The 13,705-nt window shown below is 38.8% G+C and overlaps 1 protein-coding gene across 1 annotated transcript; it reads left to right on the top strand.

Annotated features, from left to right (window-relative positions):
* The first annotated feature begins 260 nt into the window (after nt 1-260).
* On the top strand, nt 261-665 carry LOC142182063 (uncharacterized). Its single transcript, XM_075255962.1, has 2 exons — nt 261-503; nt 588-665. The coding sequence occupies exons 1-2, from the start codon at nt 261-263 to the stop codon at nt 663-665; spliced, it is 321 nt and encodes a 106-aa protein (XP_075112063.1).
* The last annotated feature ends 13,040 nt before the right edge of the window (nt 666-13,705 follow it).

Genomic DNA, 13,705 nt, shown 5'->3' with positions numbered 1-13,705 from the left:
CCAAAGATAATCCAGTTCTAGTAAATAAAGCAGTCACTGAAGAAGAAGCGAAGGAGTTTTTGAGAAAAATGAAGGTACAAGATTACTCTATTGTGGAGTAGCTAAGAAAGACGCCCGCTCAGATTTCCTTGCTATCATTGTTGATCCATTCAGCTGAGCATCGTCGGGCCTTGATGAAAATTATGAACGAAGCTCATGTCCCCGACAAAATCTCAGTGAACCATCTGGAGAAGATCTCCAACAAAATATTTGAGGTGAACATGATCACATTCTCTGATGACGAGTTGCCCGTGGAAGGTACTGAACACAACAAAGCTCTCTATCTTACAATAAAATGTGAAGATTCTATGGTCACCAGGGTGTTAGTTGACGATGGTTCAAATGCAAACATCTGCCCTCTCTCTACTTTGAACAAGTTAAAAGTGGACGATGAGAGGATTTACAAGAACAACATATGCGTCCGAGGTTTTGACAGTGGAGGAAAAGACTCGCTAGGTGATATAGTGCTTGAATTGACAATAGGACCGGTCGAATTCACCATGGAGTTCCAGGTACTGGACGTGGTCATCTCTTACAATTTGTTGTAGGGTCGACCTTGGATACATGACGCCAAAGCAGTCCCGTCCTCATTGCACCAGATGGTTAAGTTTGAGTGGGACAAATAGGAGATCATCATGCATGGTGAGGAGAATTTGTGTGCTCACAGTGATGCCTCTGTCCCATTTATTGAGGCCGAAGATGACAAAGGGCCTTGGGTCTATCAAATTTTTGAAACAATGCCGATCGATAAGGTTCCAGAGGGAAAATGTATTCCAACTCCAAAGATAGCCTCTGCATCCGTCATAGTGACCTCTGAAATGCTGAAAAATGGTTATGTGCTAGGTAAAGGTCTAGGTGCATCCTTGCAGGGTATCATACAGCCAGTATCCCTTCTTGAAAACTTAGGTACATTTGGTCTTGGATTCAAACCTACAACGGCAGATGTGAAAAGAGCTAAAAGGTTGAAATGGAAGGCGTGGGCACTTCCAAAGCCTATCCCGCGTCTTTCTAGGTCTTTTGTCAAGCCCGGTGCCAGGAAACGTCCAGTGTCAGCAGCGCCAAGTCCTATGGTTGACATTGATGAAGAGTTAATTGCAAGGTTCCAGAGGTTGTTTGATAATGTGAACATGGTAGAAGCTGGAGAAGGTTCTAGCAAAGCAGACGTGCAGTTTGTTGGGCCGAACGTAAAGCTTAACAATTGGAAAGCTACTACTCTCCCTACTCGGAAGGAGTTTTGGTAGTTTGTTTTGTTTTCCTTTCTATCTAGATCATTCTAAGGTTGTAACCCAGATTTTTATTTTTCGCTTGTTTGATGTACAAACCCTGTTATCCTTTATTTTTAATGAAATGCAATTTCCCTTTTTCCATCATTCCTGATAGTGTTATTTTTGTTTTCTTTTTTTCTTTGTACATTTCTTTTTATACTGGTTTCAATGACATGACATGCATGAGGAATCTCCGGCCATGTCTTAAAAGTCAATCTAATTCTGAAATAATAATCCAAGAAATAGAGTGTGATGATGAATCAGAATATGATGAGGATGAGGCACTTGAGGAGATTATTAAGGAACTAAATCATTTTGAAGAAAAACCCAAGCCTAATCTGAATGAAACGGAAGCAATCAATCTAGGAGATCCATATAATGTTATAAAAACTAAGATAAGTGTCCATCTTGAACCGCAAATCAGGGAAGAAATAATTAAAGCATTGTTTGAATATAAGGATATTTTTGCGTAGTCGTATGATGACATGCCAGGATTGAGTACTGATTTGGTGGTCCACAAATTGACAATTGATCCAGCATTCCCTCCCGTCAAACAAAAGTTGAGAAAGTTCAAAACTGACATGAGTGTGAAGATTAAAGAAGAAGTTACAAAGCAGCTTGATGCAAAGGTCATTCGAGTCACGGGGTATCCCATGTGGTTAGCCAATGTTGTGCATGTGCCAAAGCAAGATGGTAAGACCAGAGTGTGTGTTTATTACCGTAACCTCAACAAAGCAAGTCCAAAGGACAACTTCCCATTTCCAAATATCCATATTTTGATCAACAATTGTGCAAAGCATGAGATTGGGTCTTTTGTGGATTGCTATGCGGGGTATCATCAGATCTTAATGGAGGAAGAGGATGCCGAAAAGACGGCATTCATCATGCCGTGGGGAACATATTGCTACCGGTTCATGCCCTTTGGTTTGAAAAATGCTGGGGCAACTTACATGAGGGCAATGACTACCATATTCCATGACATAATACACAAGGATATTGAGGTTTACATGGATGATGTGATCATAAAGTCCAGGAAGCAGTCTGACCACGTCAAAGATTTGAGAATGTTTTTCTAGAGGCTCCACAGGTACAATCTTAAGCTCAACCCTGCAAAGTGTGCATTTGATGTTCCATCTGGGAAACTGTTAGGGTTTATAGTCAGTCGACGGGGCATTCAGTTGGATACGTCAAAGAACAAAGCTATCTAGAAGTTACCACCACCAAAGAACAAGACCGAGGTGATGAGTCTGCTAGGGAGGTTGAACTACATCAGCAGGTTTATTGCTCAGCTCACGAAAACTTGTGATCCCATCTTTAAGTTGCTGAAGAAGGATGTTGCGGTCAAATGGACTGATGAGTGCCAGGAAGCATTTGATAAGATCAAAGAGTATTTGTCGAACCCACCTGTGTTTGTCCCGCCGGAACCTGGAGACCTTTGATTCTTTATTTGACAGTCCTGGATAATTCATTTGGTTGTGTGTTGGGTGAGCATGACATCACTGGAAGGAAAGAGCAAGCCATCTATTATCTCAGCAAGAAGTTCACATCTTATGAGGTTAAGTATATCCTCCTTGAGAGGACATGTTGCGCCCTGACTTGGGTAGCACAGAAATTGAAGCATTATTTGTCATCATACACTACTTACCTCATTTCTCGCCTGGATCCTTTGAAGTATATCTTCCAGAAGCCCATGCTCAAAGGAAGGCTCACAAAGTGGCAGATCTTGCTCATAGAGTTTGGCATCGTATATGTGACTCGGACATCAATGAAAACCCAAGCTTTAGCCGATCACTTGGCCGAGAACCCGGTGGATGAAGAATATGAACCTTTGAAAACTTATTTTCTTGATAAAGAGGTAATGTATATTGACGAGGTCGAGAAGGACGAAAAGCCCGGTTGGAAATTCTTCTTTGATGGGGCTACTAATATGAAAGCTGTTGGAATAGGAGATGTACTCATTTCTGAAGTAGGGCATCACTACCCTGTCATTGCTCAGCTTTGTTTCTATTGTACCAATAACATGGCCGAGTACGAAGCATGCATTCTGGATTTAAGGTTAGCTGTAGACATGGGAGTCCAGGAAGTGCTGGTTTTAGGAGATTCAGATCTGTTAGTACACCAGATTCAAGGAGAATGGGAGACTCGAGATTTGAAGCTCATACCGTATCGACAATGTCTGCAGGATCTTTGTTAGCGGTTCAGATCAGTGGAGTTCAGGCATATCCCTAGGATCCACAATGAGGTTGTTGATGCTTTGGCTACTCTGACGTCGATGCTACGTCATCCAGATAAGGCCTATATTGACCTTTTGCATATTCAGGTTCGCGATCAACATGCTTACTTTAACATGGTGGAAGAAGAACTCTATGGTGAACCTTGGTTCCACGATATCAGGGAGTACATCAAGTCGGGGGTATATCAGGTACAAGCCATGAGGGATCAAAAGAGAACCATTCGATGTTTGGCAAGTGGATTTTTCTTCAGTGGAATAGTTTTGTACAAAAGAACTCCAGATCTTGGATTGTTGAGATGCATAAATGCTAGAAAAGCCACAACTATCATGACCGAAGTGCATTCGGGAGTCTACGGGCCGCATAAGAGTGGGTATGTTTTGGCAAGGAAAATTATTCGAGCAGGTTATTATTGGCTCACCATGGAGCGAGATTGCATCAGCTTTGTGTGCAAGTGTCATCAACGCCAAGTACACAGAGATTTGATTCATTCTCCGCCATCTAAATTGCACACAATGTCCGTACCATGGCCCTTTATTGCTTGGGGTATGGATGTCATCGGACCAATTGAGCTAGCAGCATCCAATGGGCACAGGTTCATTCTGGTGGCCATTGACTATTTCACTAAGTGGGTTGAAGCTAAAACTTTCAAATATGTGACCAAGAAGGCAGTGGTCGATTTTGTTCATTCAAATATCATTTGTCGGTTCGGAATCCCAAAGCTGATCATCACAGATAATGGTGCTAATCTAAACAGTCATCTGATGAAAGAGGCATGTCAACAGTTTGAGATTACGCATCGAAACTCCACCCCATACCGCCCCAAGGAGAATGGAGAAATCGAGGCAGCCAACAAGAACATAAAGAAGATACTTCGGATACTTCAGAAAATGGTACAAGGTTCCAGGCAATGGCATGAGAAGTTGCCCTTTGCTTTGTTGGGTTATCGCACTTCTATTCGCACTTCAGTAGGTGCAACTCCTTATTTGCTGGTATATGGCACTGAAGCAGTGATACCCGCGGAAGTTGAAATTACATCCCTTTGGATTGTTGCTGAAGCCGAAATTGATAATGATGAGTGGGTCAAAACCCGTCTGGAGAAATAGAGTCTGATTGACGAGAAATGATTGGCAGCAGTGTGTCATGGATAGTTGTATCAAAAGAGAATGGCAAGAGCATACAACAAGAAGGTGCGTCCCCGGAAATTTGAAGTGGGTCAGCAAGTATTGAAATGCATCCTTCCACATCAGGCTGAAGCAAAAGGCAAGTTTGCCCCAAATTGGCAAGGGTCGTTCATTGTAACAAGAGTGTTGTCCAATGTTACTTTATATTTAACAGATATAGAAGGCAAATTTGCAGATATGGCCATTAATTCTGATGCAGTCAAAAGATATTATGTATGATTTCTTTGGTTTGTATGATTGTTGTTTGTACTTGGTGTGTTTTAAATATTGGAATGACGAAGGCATTTTATTCTGCTATCTAAACACTTCACCCTTTGTTACCCCTTTTGAGACTTATTTATCTCCTTTCATACCCCTCTTTTGGAATCAGTAACAAAATTCAGAAACACGGACGCAAAAGGTAAGTAAAGAAGAAAAGGAGAAAAAGATAAGAGAAAAAGGGAAAGAAAAGAATGAAAAAGAGTGAAGAAAAAAAAAGAAGAAGAAGAAGAAAAAGAAAAGAAAAGAAAAGAAAAGAAAAGAAAAGAAAAGGAAAAAGAAAGAAAAAGGAAAGAGAAGAGTAACGACAACAAAGCAATTCCTACGACATGAATTACGTTCGACCTGATTCCTTTTAAGGATACGTAGGCAGCCTCACGGTTCGGTCCCATCAAAATAAAAATTCAAAAGTCCCCAAGCAAAGAAACTGGGGCAGAAATTGTGGTTGTTGTAAGAGATCTGATTCCAAAAGTTGTAATTTCGAACCCATTCAAGATGTTTTGAGCCTTTGTGATATCTTTTCTTTCTAACCCTATCCAAAAGCCCACATTACGGTTCAAAGAAAGACCTTCCGATCAGTCTTCGAGAGATGCCAAGTCGAGCAAGTAGAGGTGTGATTCATATCAGGGGCAACACTCCAGTCTAAGCAGGAAAAATGAAAAATGAGAGAGTTTTATTGGTGAAAACCCTCACGGGCACCGTAAGGAGATAGAAAGCTGAGAGAAATTAAAAAATGAGAAAGTCTTATTGGTGAAAACCCTCACAGGTATCGTAAGGCAACGGTGAGTTGAGAGATGAATAAATGAGAGAGGTTTCCTGGTGAAAACCCTTTAGGGCACCGCAAGTCGAATAAGGTTGTTGACTTTGCAAAGGAATCGGATTATGGGAACCCCAGCATAAAGTGTGAAGACTGAAAGAGGATTGATCAATGGACTAGGCTGATTAATTCGAAGTGCATGTCATGATCATTGATGTCAGCAGCCTCACTTAGATAAGTCCCTTTTTTCCTTTAGTTCCTCAAATAGTCCTTCTGTTTTGATTTTTTTCCCTATTCATAACTCTCGAAGTCATTGCATTTCATCTCCTTTTGGGTCTATTCCTCTAAGGTTTTTTCAATGTTAGCCTTGCTAAGCAAAAAAAAAAGGATTGCAAAGCTTATTACCAACTTCCAAATTGCACAAAAGCAAAGTGTGGTCGGCATGCCAGAAATAAGGTGTTAGCCGAGGTTCAAGTGATCGAGTGGTTTCATGAATTGTGGGGAGAAACACAGAGTTTCAGATGGGAAAGACAGATATGATAAAACAGCGGGTTGACTACAGATCACTCAGGTCATTCAGGTTTCGTGATTGAGGTTCAATTAGAAGGTGAAATAACTCTTTGCCAGTGAGATGCAGCTGAGCAGAACGAAGCATGGCAGTGGAAAAGCCTCCCTCGGCAAGAATGCCGCAAACTAACCACCACATTTTCAAACTGACAAGATTTTTCTTTGATTGAAATAGGGGTAAGAAATTTTGTTTGTTTCGGAGAAACCCTCCGTGAGGAAAGTTGGTGCCAGACAGGCTCGGCAGTAAGTTCCAGTACCCTCCTGGATAATAGGATTTAGTAAGTTTTGAGACCCTCGCAAATGACAAGGTCTGACGAGAGGTCTACTTTTGGGAAGTATAATTTGGCATTTAAGCTTTTCACTTTCGAGATGAGGCAATGAAATTTTCAGGATAAAGGACTTTAGTTTAGAATTTATTTTGACAACAAGAATCGGTTAACACTCACAGATGTTCGCAATATCAAACTGGGTAGAAAAATTTCTTTTGTTTTGTCTGTTTTATTGAAATCAGGTGCCCACCTGGAGAACAAGCAAAGACAACACGAGTTTCAAGAATAGAAAGCAGTCCAGGTTCAAGCAATCAGGCACCTACCTGGAGAACAAGGGAAGACAGTTTAAAGGAAAAGTAGTTTCAAGAAGAGGACAATTCAGGTTCAGCAGTCAGGCACCCACCTGGAGAACAAGGGAAGACAATTCAAAGAAAAAGTAGTCTCAAGAGAAAGCAGTTCAGGTTCAGCAATCAGGTGCCCACCTGGAGAACAAGGGAAGACGACACAAGTTCAAAGGAAAGCGGGTTGAGCTCATCAATCAGGCGCCCACCTGGAAAACAAGGGGAAATGGTTCAATTTCAAGGGAAAACAGTTTCAAGTAGCAAAAGAAGATGGTTCGAGTGTTTACAGTCAGGCGCCCACCAGGAAACAAGGGAAAACAATTCAAGTTTCAGAGGAAAGGAAGATGGTTCAAGTTCAGCAATCAGGCGCCCACCAGGAGAACAAGGGAAAGCGGCTTAAGTTTCAAAGAAAAAAGGTTCAAGATCAGCAATCAGGAGCCCACCTGGAGAACAAGGGAAAACAATTCAAGTTTTAGAGGAAAGGAAGACGATTCAAGTTCAGCAATCAGGCGCCCACCTGGAAAACAAGGGAACGTATCTTAAGTTTCAAGGAAAAACAGTTGAAAATCAGCAATCAGGCGCCCACCTGGAAAGCAAGGGAAAGTAGTTCAATGTACAAGGAAAAGCAGTTCAAGTTCAGCAATCAGGCGCCCACCTGGAGAATAAGAGAAAGCAGTTCAAGTGATGGAAATGAGGCGCCCACCTGGAGAACAAGGGAAGGCAGTCCAAGTTTCAAAAGAAGACAGTTCGAGTATTGACAATCAGGCGCCTACTTGGGGAATAAGGGAACTCGCTTCAGAATGCAATTCAAGTCAGCAACAAAGGAAGCTCACCTGGAGAGTACAAGGCAACAGAGCAGCAGAAACTCTAAATCATGTTTGAAGATATGTAGATAGGATTCTTGAAATTCATAGATTATAGTTTAGTCTAGTTTTTCATTTTGTCTTGGTGTAGTAAGGAGTTCAGCAAACAGTAGCAGCAACAACAACAGTGAAAATCACAGCTTCCTGGTAGTCCCAACTACCCAAACTTCCCGAACTACACTAACCTGATTCTTTTATAGCCAAGGATATGTAGGCAACCTCGGAAGCAAGGTGCGGTCAAATCTTTCAAAAATGCTTCCCACAGAGTATTCAAACGGGCAAAAATCGCTCGTATCCGCTCACTTTATCTTTGTACGAATACTCTTCATGTTTCCGAGCAAAGAGCGTAGCTGTGAGCACGTGATTTTTGCCCTATAGAAATTACTCCTATAAAATACAAAAAAAAATAATTTTTTCCATTTTTTACAATTTTATAAGATTTTGTGGGAATTTGTACTAATTGTTTTCATTTCTGTGCATATTTATTTTTCTGTTAAAATTATGAAAATGCCAAAAATACCATGCATTGCATTTAGCTTTTATTTTTACATTGTTAAGATTAATTAGTGAATTAGTTGCTTTATTAAAATTGAAAATCACAAAAATTGGTTTACTTTACATTTTTTTAATTTTAATTCTAGATCAGTAGTTTCTTCTCTTTTAATTTAGGGTCAGTTAAGTTTTATAAATTTCATAATTTCATAATTAGTTTGATTTTACTACCTAGCTTACTTTAGGATTTTTGTTAAAAAAATAATAATAAAGAAAAAGGAAATAAAAGAGAATTGGAAAAAGGGGGGCTTTGTTTTAATTTCATTGGGCCAAAATGCTAAAGCCCAAACAATTCTGCCCCAAACCCGCCCCAAATCCGACCCCAAGCACAAAATACCCGGTCCAGGGTTCCCCCTCCCCATGCTAAACGACCCCGTTTTGTGGCCCTTCTTCACAGCCGTTGGATTTGGTCAATCCAACGGTTCAGAACTAATTACCTATTTGATATATATGTGTCCGAACCGGTACACCCCCCCCCCAGTCAAACCCTAACCTTTGTCTCCCTCAAGCTAACCCTAGAGACCGCCGCCCTAGAACCCCCACATTCCATATGCTCACGGCTGTTCCGGCACTCCAATCCCTTCCAAATTAACACCATATGATCTCCTCACCCTCTTCTTTCTAAATCCCAAAACAGTTTCCCTCGAATCCCTCTCAATCCTCTCCAATCTTAGATCTAAAATCGGACCCCAAAAATCCTAATTCACCCAAATTACACCAAACACTCCCCACCTCCTCTTCTTCCCAGATCCCTAAATCAATCCCCTCGAATCCCTCTCAAACTTCACAAATTTCAAATCTGGTTTGGCATGCATGAGATTCCAAGACAATTTGAGCCGGAAATGGGTGTTACGTGTCTGTTCTTAATGGGAACAGTCATATGACACCTATTTTTGGATTTAAATCGGAAAAGGACAGGTCCAGCCGGAGCCACTGGTCTTTCATTGCAGTAGGTACTTGTTCTTCTTCCCTTTTTCTATTTCCTCATCCTTCCGTCTTTCTTTAGCTTCTTCTTTACATCTTTGATTTCTTTTACTTTTTCTATTTTTTTTTTTGCAGAAAAAATGAAAAGGTGTAGTTAGTCATAATTTTAGGCTGTTAGGTTTCCTTTTCTTTTCTTTATGATTAATCACTAATGTTAGTCAGTTATTTTAGGATTAGTTCATGAATTTTCTATCAATGTCATTAGATTTTCAGTTTTTTGTTAGGGTTTATCCGGATTGGTTTAGTTCATGCTTAGGCAAGTTAGTTTGGGAACAAGAATGTTTAATCTGTCATTGTAGTGTGATTGCTTGTTAATGAAAGTGTGTAACTGGATTCAAAAGGTTCAAACCTCAGGGATGGTTCAGTCCTTAATTATTGTTAATATTGGTTTCAATTGTTTAAATGATGTGTCATTAATGTTTCTGATCTCTCTTAGTGATAAAATTGTTTAAGTTTAGAGTTAATTGCCTAAGTGTTTGGTACTTTCAATCAATCAAGTTGTACCAGTATTTGCTTTTGTTTGTTAGTACTAATTCAAAGGCAATTGGAAGTTTGGAGGGGTTCAATGGTAAAAGAAAAACTTCAGGGGTTTATCTGAGGGGTGGGTAACTTGATAGGGTAAAAGGACCTACTGGAAGGATCTAGAATAAGGGGCAGCTGGCCCTATTTGACCAGCAAAAATTGCTGAAACCAATTAGAGGTTGACAGCTGTCCCATTCTGTTAAAAAGATGCTTGTGTGAGGGAATAATTCTCATTCTGTTTCTGCAGCACATGGCACCCAAAAGGGCTATATATAGACCCTTCTTTCACTCAAAAAGGATATATTCGGACCCTGAAAAAAACACTCAAAGCTTCTGCATTATTTTTTGGTTGAAAATTGTTTGAAATTACTCTTTGGTTGGCACTGTTAATAAGAACTTAAAAGTTTCAAGGGACTTCTGACTTATCTGGGGTTAAAGATGGTCGAAGGGAGCTGAATATTGCTATGTTGATTTGCTGATTTGCTCACTCTTTTGCTATTGCTGAAATTCTCATCCTCTTTTATTTTATTTTGACCTTCAAGTACTTCTTGGACTATGAATAGCATGTGAAGTGTAAATGTGCAATCCGATGTGGAAATCTAATGAATATGTGTTGCTTGTTGAATCCTATTCCTTGTTCCTTAAGTTCATTCATTTTTCTGTAATAAGTTAGCTTTCTTATATGCATTTTGCTTACTCCTTCATGTTACTGATGTTGTATCACATTGTTAAGTCTTGGATTAGGATTTTAGTTTATTATATTGGGTTGTGAGTTGGTCAAAAACCTGTCGTGGGTATAGAGAATGCTTAAAGCTTTCTGCAGTAGGGATCTAAGTCAGATGATGAACTTCTTTTTGGTTTCGTTTAAATCTGTTCAAAGTCAATGATGATTTTCAGATTCAGGGTTGGTCATATTACAACTTCGTTGGCTTATCTGGTTTGAGCATTTGTGTTCTTTAAGAGCTATAATTTAAATAATAGGTTGTTAGTTTGACAAGTGCTAAATATTCCAAACTGTGAAGGACTTCCATACTGTTTGTATTAGAAAAGTTAAAATTCAGGTTTGAATTTTCTACAAATTATTTACAATTCAGCTTGAGCTAAATTGAGATTTGAACGCTGCTATGCCTTATGATTCAATCGGAAGCTTTCTTCTTTTGTTGTGTGTATGCTTTAAAGCAGGACGACTAGTCTTATCCTCATGTTACTAATTCAATTAAATTCAAAACAATATTTCTTTTAGATGTGTGATATGGTCATTTGGGTGTTGTAGCATTTAGGACTTGTATATCATATTGTTGCATGTTGATCATAGTCAAATGGGCTCAATCAGTTTTCCTAAGCCTCAGATGTTTCCTCCACTCTGTTTGGGCTCGATATTGAGTCCCACATCCCTCAGCTTTTACTTCTCACCAGAATTAGCTTACTCAGAACAATGTTGATTTGGGCCTGGATTTTGGGGCCATTTGGAGATGGGCGGGCACTTGCCTAATCACATTCCTTAGGCTCGCCTTCGAGCCCAGTTTTCCTTTTAAACAGTTTCTGCGGGTGAAAGCCCAAAACAGACTTGGCCCAAATACTTAAAGGCCTAGTACGAACACCATTTTCCTTTCAACTAATAGTTGTGCAAGAGTGGCCTTAGATTACGTTGGTTAATGTAACTCTTTTAATTGCATGGTGGTGCCATCTTAATTAAATCGCTGATGGCCCTCGCAAATGTTATAATTAGATTATTAAGAATAAATATTCGTAGAAAGGCCTTTAGGCACATTTAAAATACAATTGTGATTGTGTACACGTTCGCGTGACACGATTACAGTTCTAAAAATCAACTCGGAGTATGCGTTCGTGCAACTTTGATCAAACTTTCTTAATAAAATGGTTTTAATAAGCTGTTAATTCAATTTAGTTCATATAGTTCGAGGTGCGCCATCCAATTTAATCATCTATGGCCCTCGTATTAATTTCATAACCTAGATATAAAAAATGATGAATGTTCGTAGTTTGCTTTAGGCACATTTAATCTATCGTCGTGATTGTGGACACGTTCGCGTGACATGGTTACGATTTTAAAAAACAAAACTGGAGTATGCGTTCGCGCAACTTTGGCCAAACTTTCTTAATAATAATAAAGCGTTATTAATTGTGGACATGTACGCGTGACATGATTGTTGACGTGCCAAACAAAATGAGTATACGTACGCGTGACTCGTTTTAAGATAATTTCTTAATTAAAAGAGGTGAAAGCACATAGGTTCTAAAAATGAGTAGTAAAACAATTTAATAATCCAAGTATGATCAAAGCGACCGTGCTAAAACCACGGAACCCGGAAATGCCTAACACTTTCTCCCAGGTTAACAGAATTCCTTACCCGGATTTCTGTGTTCGCATACCATAATTAAGAGTCAATTTCCTCGATTCGGGATTCTAAACCGGTGACTTGGGACACCATAAATTATCCCAAGTGGCGACTCTGAATCTGAATAAATAATCTCGTTTCGATTGTCACTTTAATTGGAAAAACTCCCTTATACCCTTACGGGTGTAGAAAAAGGAGGTGTGACAATGGCATTTCAAAATCAAGAGGAAATCAGTCCAAATCTCACTGTTTCTAGCTATTCTTTGACGAATCAAATATCATCAACTTTGGTCAAAATCTAAAACATTCGAAATTCAAAATTGTTTGACCATGCTCAGATCTAAAATGAAATCCCGCCCAAAATTGAAACCCTAGATTTTTCTTCCTATAAATACTCCTAAAACCTTTAGCTGAAGGGGATTTTTTTTTGGAAAATACCGAAAAACTTAGTTTATATCATACTCCATTTTTCTTTTAATTTCAAGCTTTACAATCGGTGAAAAACTTCTCAATATTTAGTCTCCATTTTTACATTCTTGACAGCTAAGGAGTGGTAGATTTGAGCCCTCAAAGTCCTAGTTCACTGCCCCACAACAAGTAACGTCCGACTTAGTTTCTGATTCTCTTTAGTTTAAACATACTATTTTTACCTAGAAGAATCATGTCTTAGGCTCTTTTCTATAGTTGTGATGAAATATATTAGTAGAATTTTGACATGATGTGTTTCTCTCTTAGACAATATGTCAGTTTGTTTGATATATCTATTTGGAAGAGTAAGCTTAAACCTTTTCTTGCCCTTTTTTTATAATAAAGTAGTGAAGCTGCCCGCGCTTCGCGCGGTAATTAAAGACGTGAAAAAACACTTTAAAAATAATTATTTTGTCAATTTATTAGTACTATTTAATAAGTGTAACATATTTTTGCAACAAACTTTTTGAAGCATTTTGTAACTGTTATTATTAGGTATTAAGAATGTAATTAATACCGTTTATAAATTTAGTCAATGCAGAGATACATGTTCACCCTATATGCATGAAAAGATTACAACAATTCAATAGATTAATTAAATCACAAATTAAAGATGAACTTATGATTTGTTTAAAAGATTATGCAAAAGTAAATTAATTATGTTAGCTTATTAGGGTTATAAGATCCTCCGCCACCCCCTCCATCCCAAAAGAAACGATGAATACTAAATTCTAAAATATATCTTAGCGCTTTCATATACTAATCAATTGTTTTAAATTAATTCACGTTAACAGATATTACTTAATTAACAAAACTCTTTTTCCCTAGATTCTTTTAAGGAAAAAATTATCTTGCCAATAGAGTAGGTTCCATACCCTCCAATACATGTCTGAGTAGCTCTAACCTTAAAATCACTTTCTTGAATTTCAAATATAAAGCTAATTTATAAGTGATGATATTTAGCCAAAATCGATCATCGACTCATTTAAATTATATACAGAAAACCAATGAGATAGCATGTACTCTAAAAGTAAACAGTTGCCAC

The sequence above is a fragment of the Nicotiana tabacum genome, chromosome 6, assembly GCF_000715075.1.
Source record: "Nicotiana tabacum cultivar K326 chromosome 6, ASM71507v2, whole genome shotgun sequence".
Classification (NCBI taxonomy): Eukaryota; Viridiplantae; Streptophyta; class Magnoliopsida; order Solanales; family Solanaceae; genus Nicotiana; species Nicotiana tabacum.
This window is presented reverse-complemented; position numbering and strand designations above follow the sequence as displayed.

What these genes read in the sequence shown, in the direction of transcription:
- LOC142182063 (XM_075255962.1), top strand. Translation starts at nt 261, where the DNA reads ATGATCACATTCTCTGATGACGAGTTGCCCGTGGAAGGTACTGAACAC. An exon ending in AAGACTCGCTAGGTGATATA is followed by an intron (nt 504 to 587) that starts GTGCTTGAATTG and finishes AATTTGTTGTAG; the next exon opens with GGTCGACCTTGGATACATGA.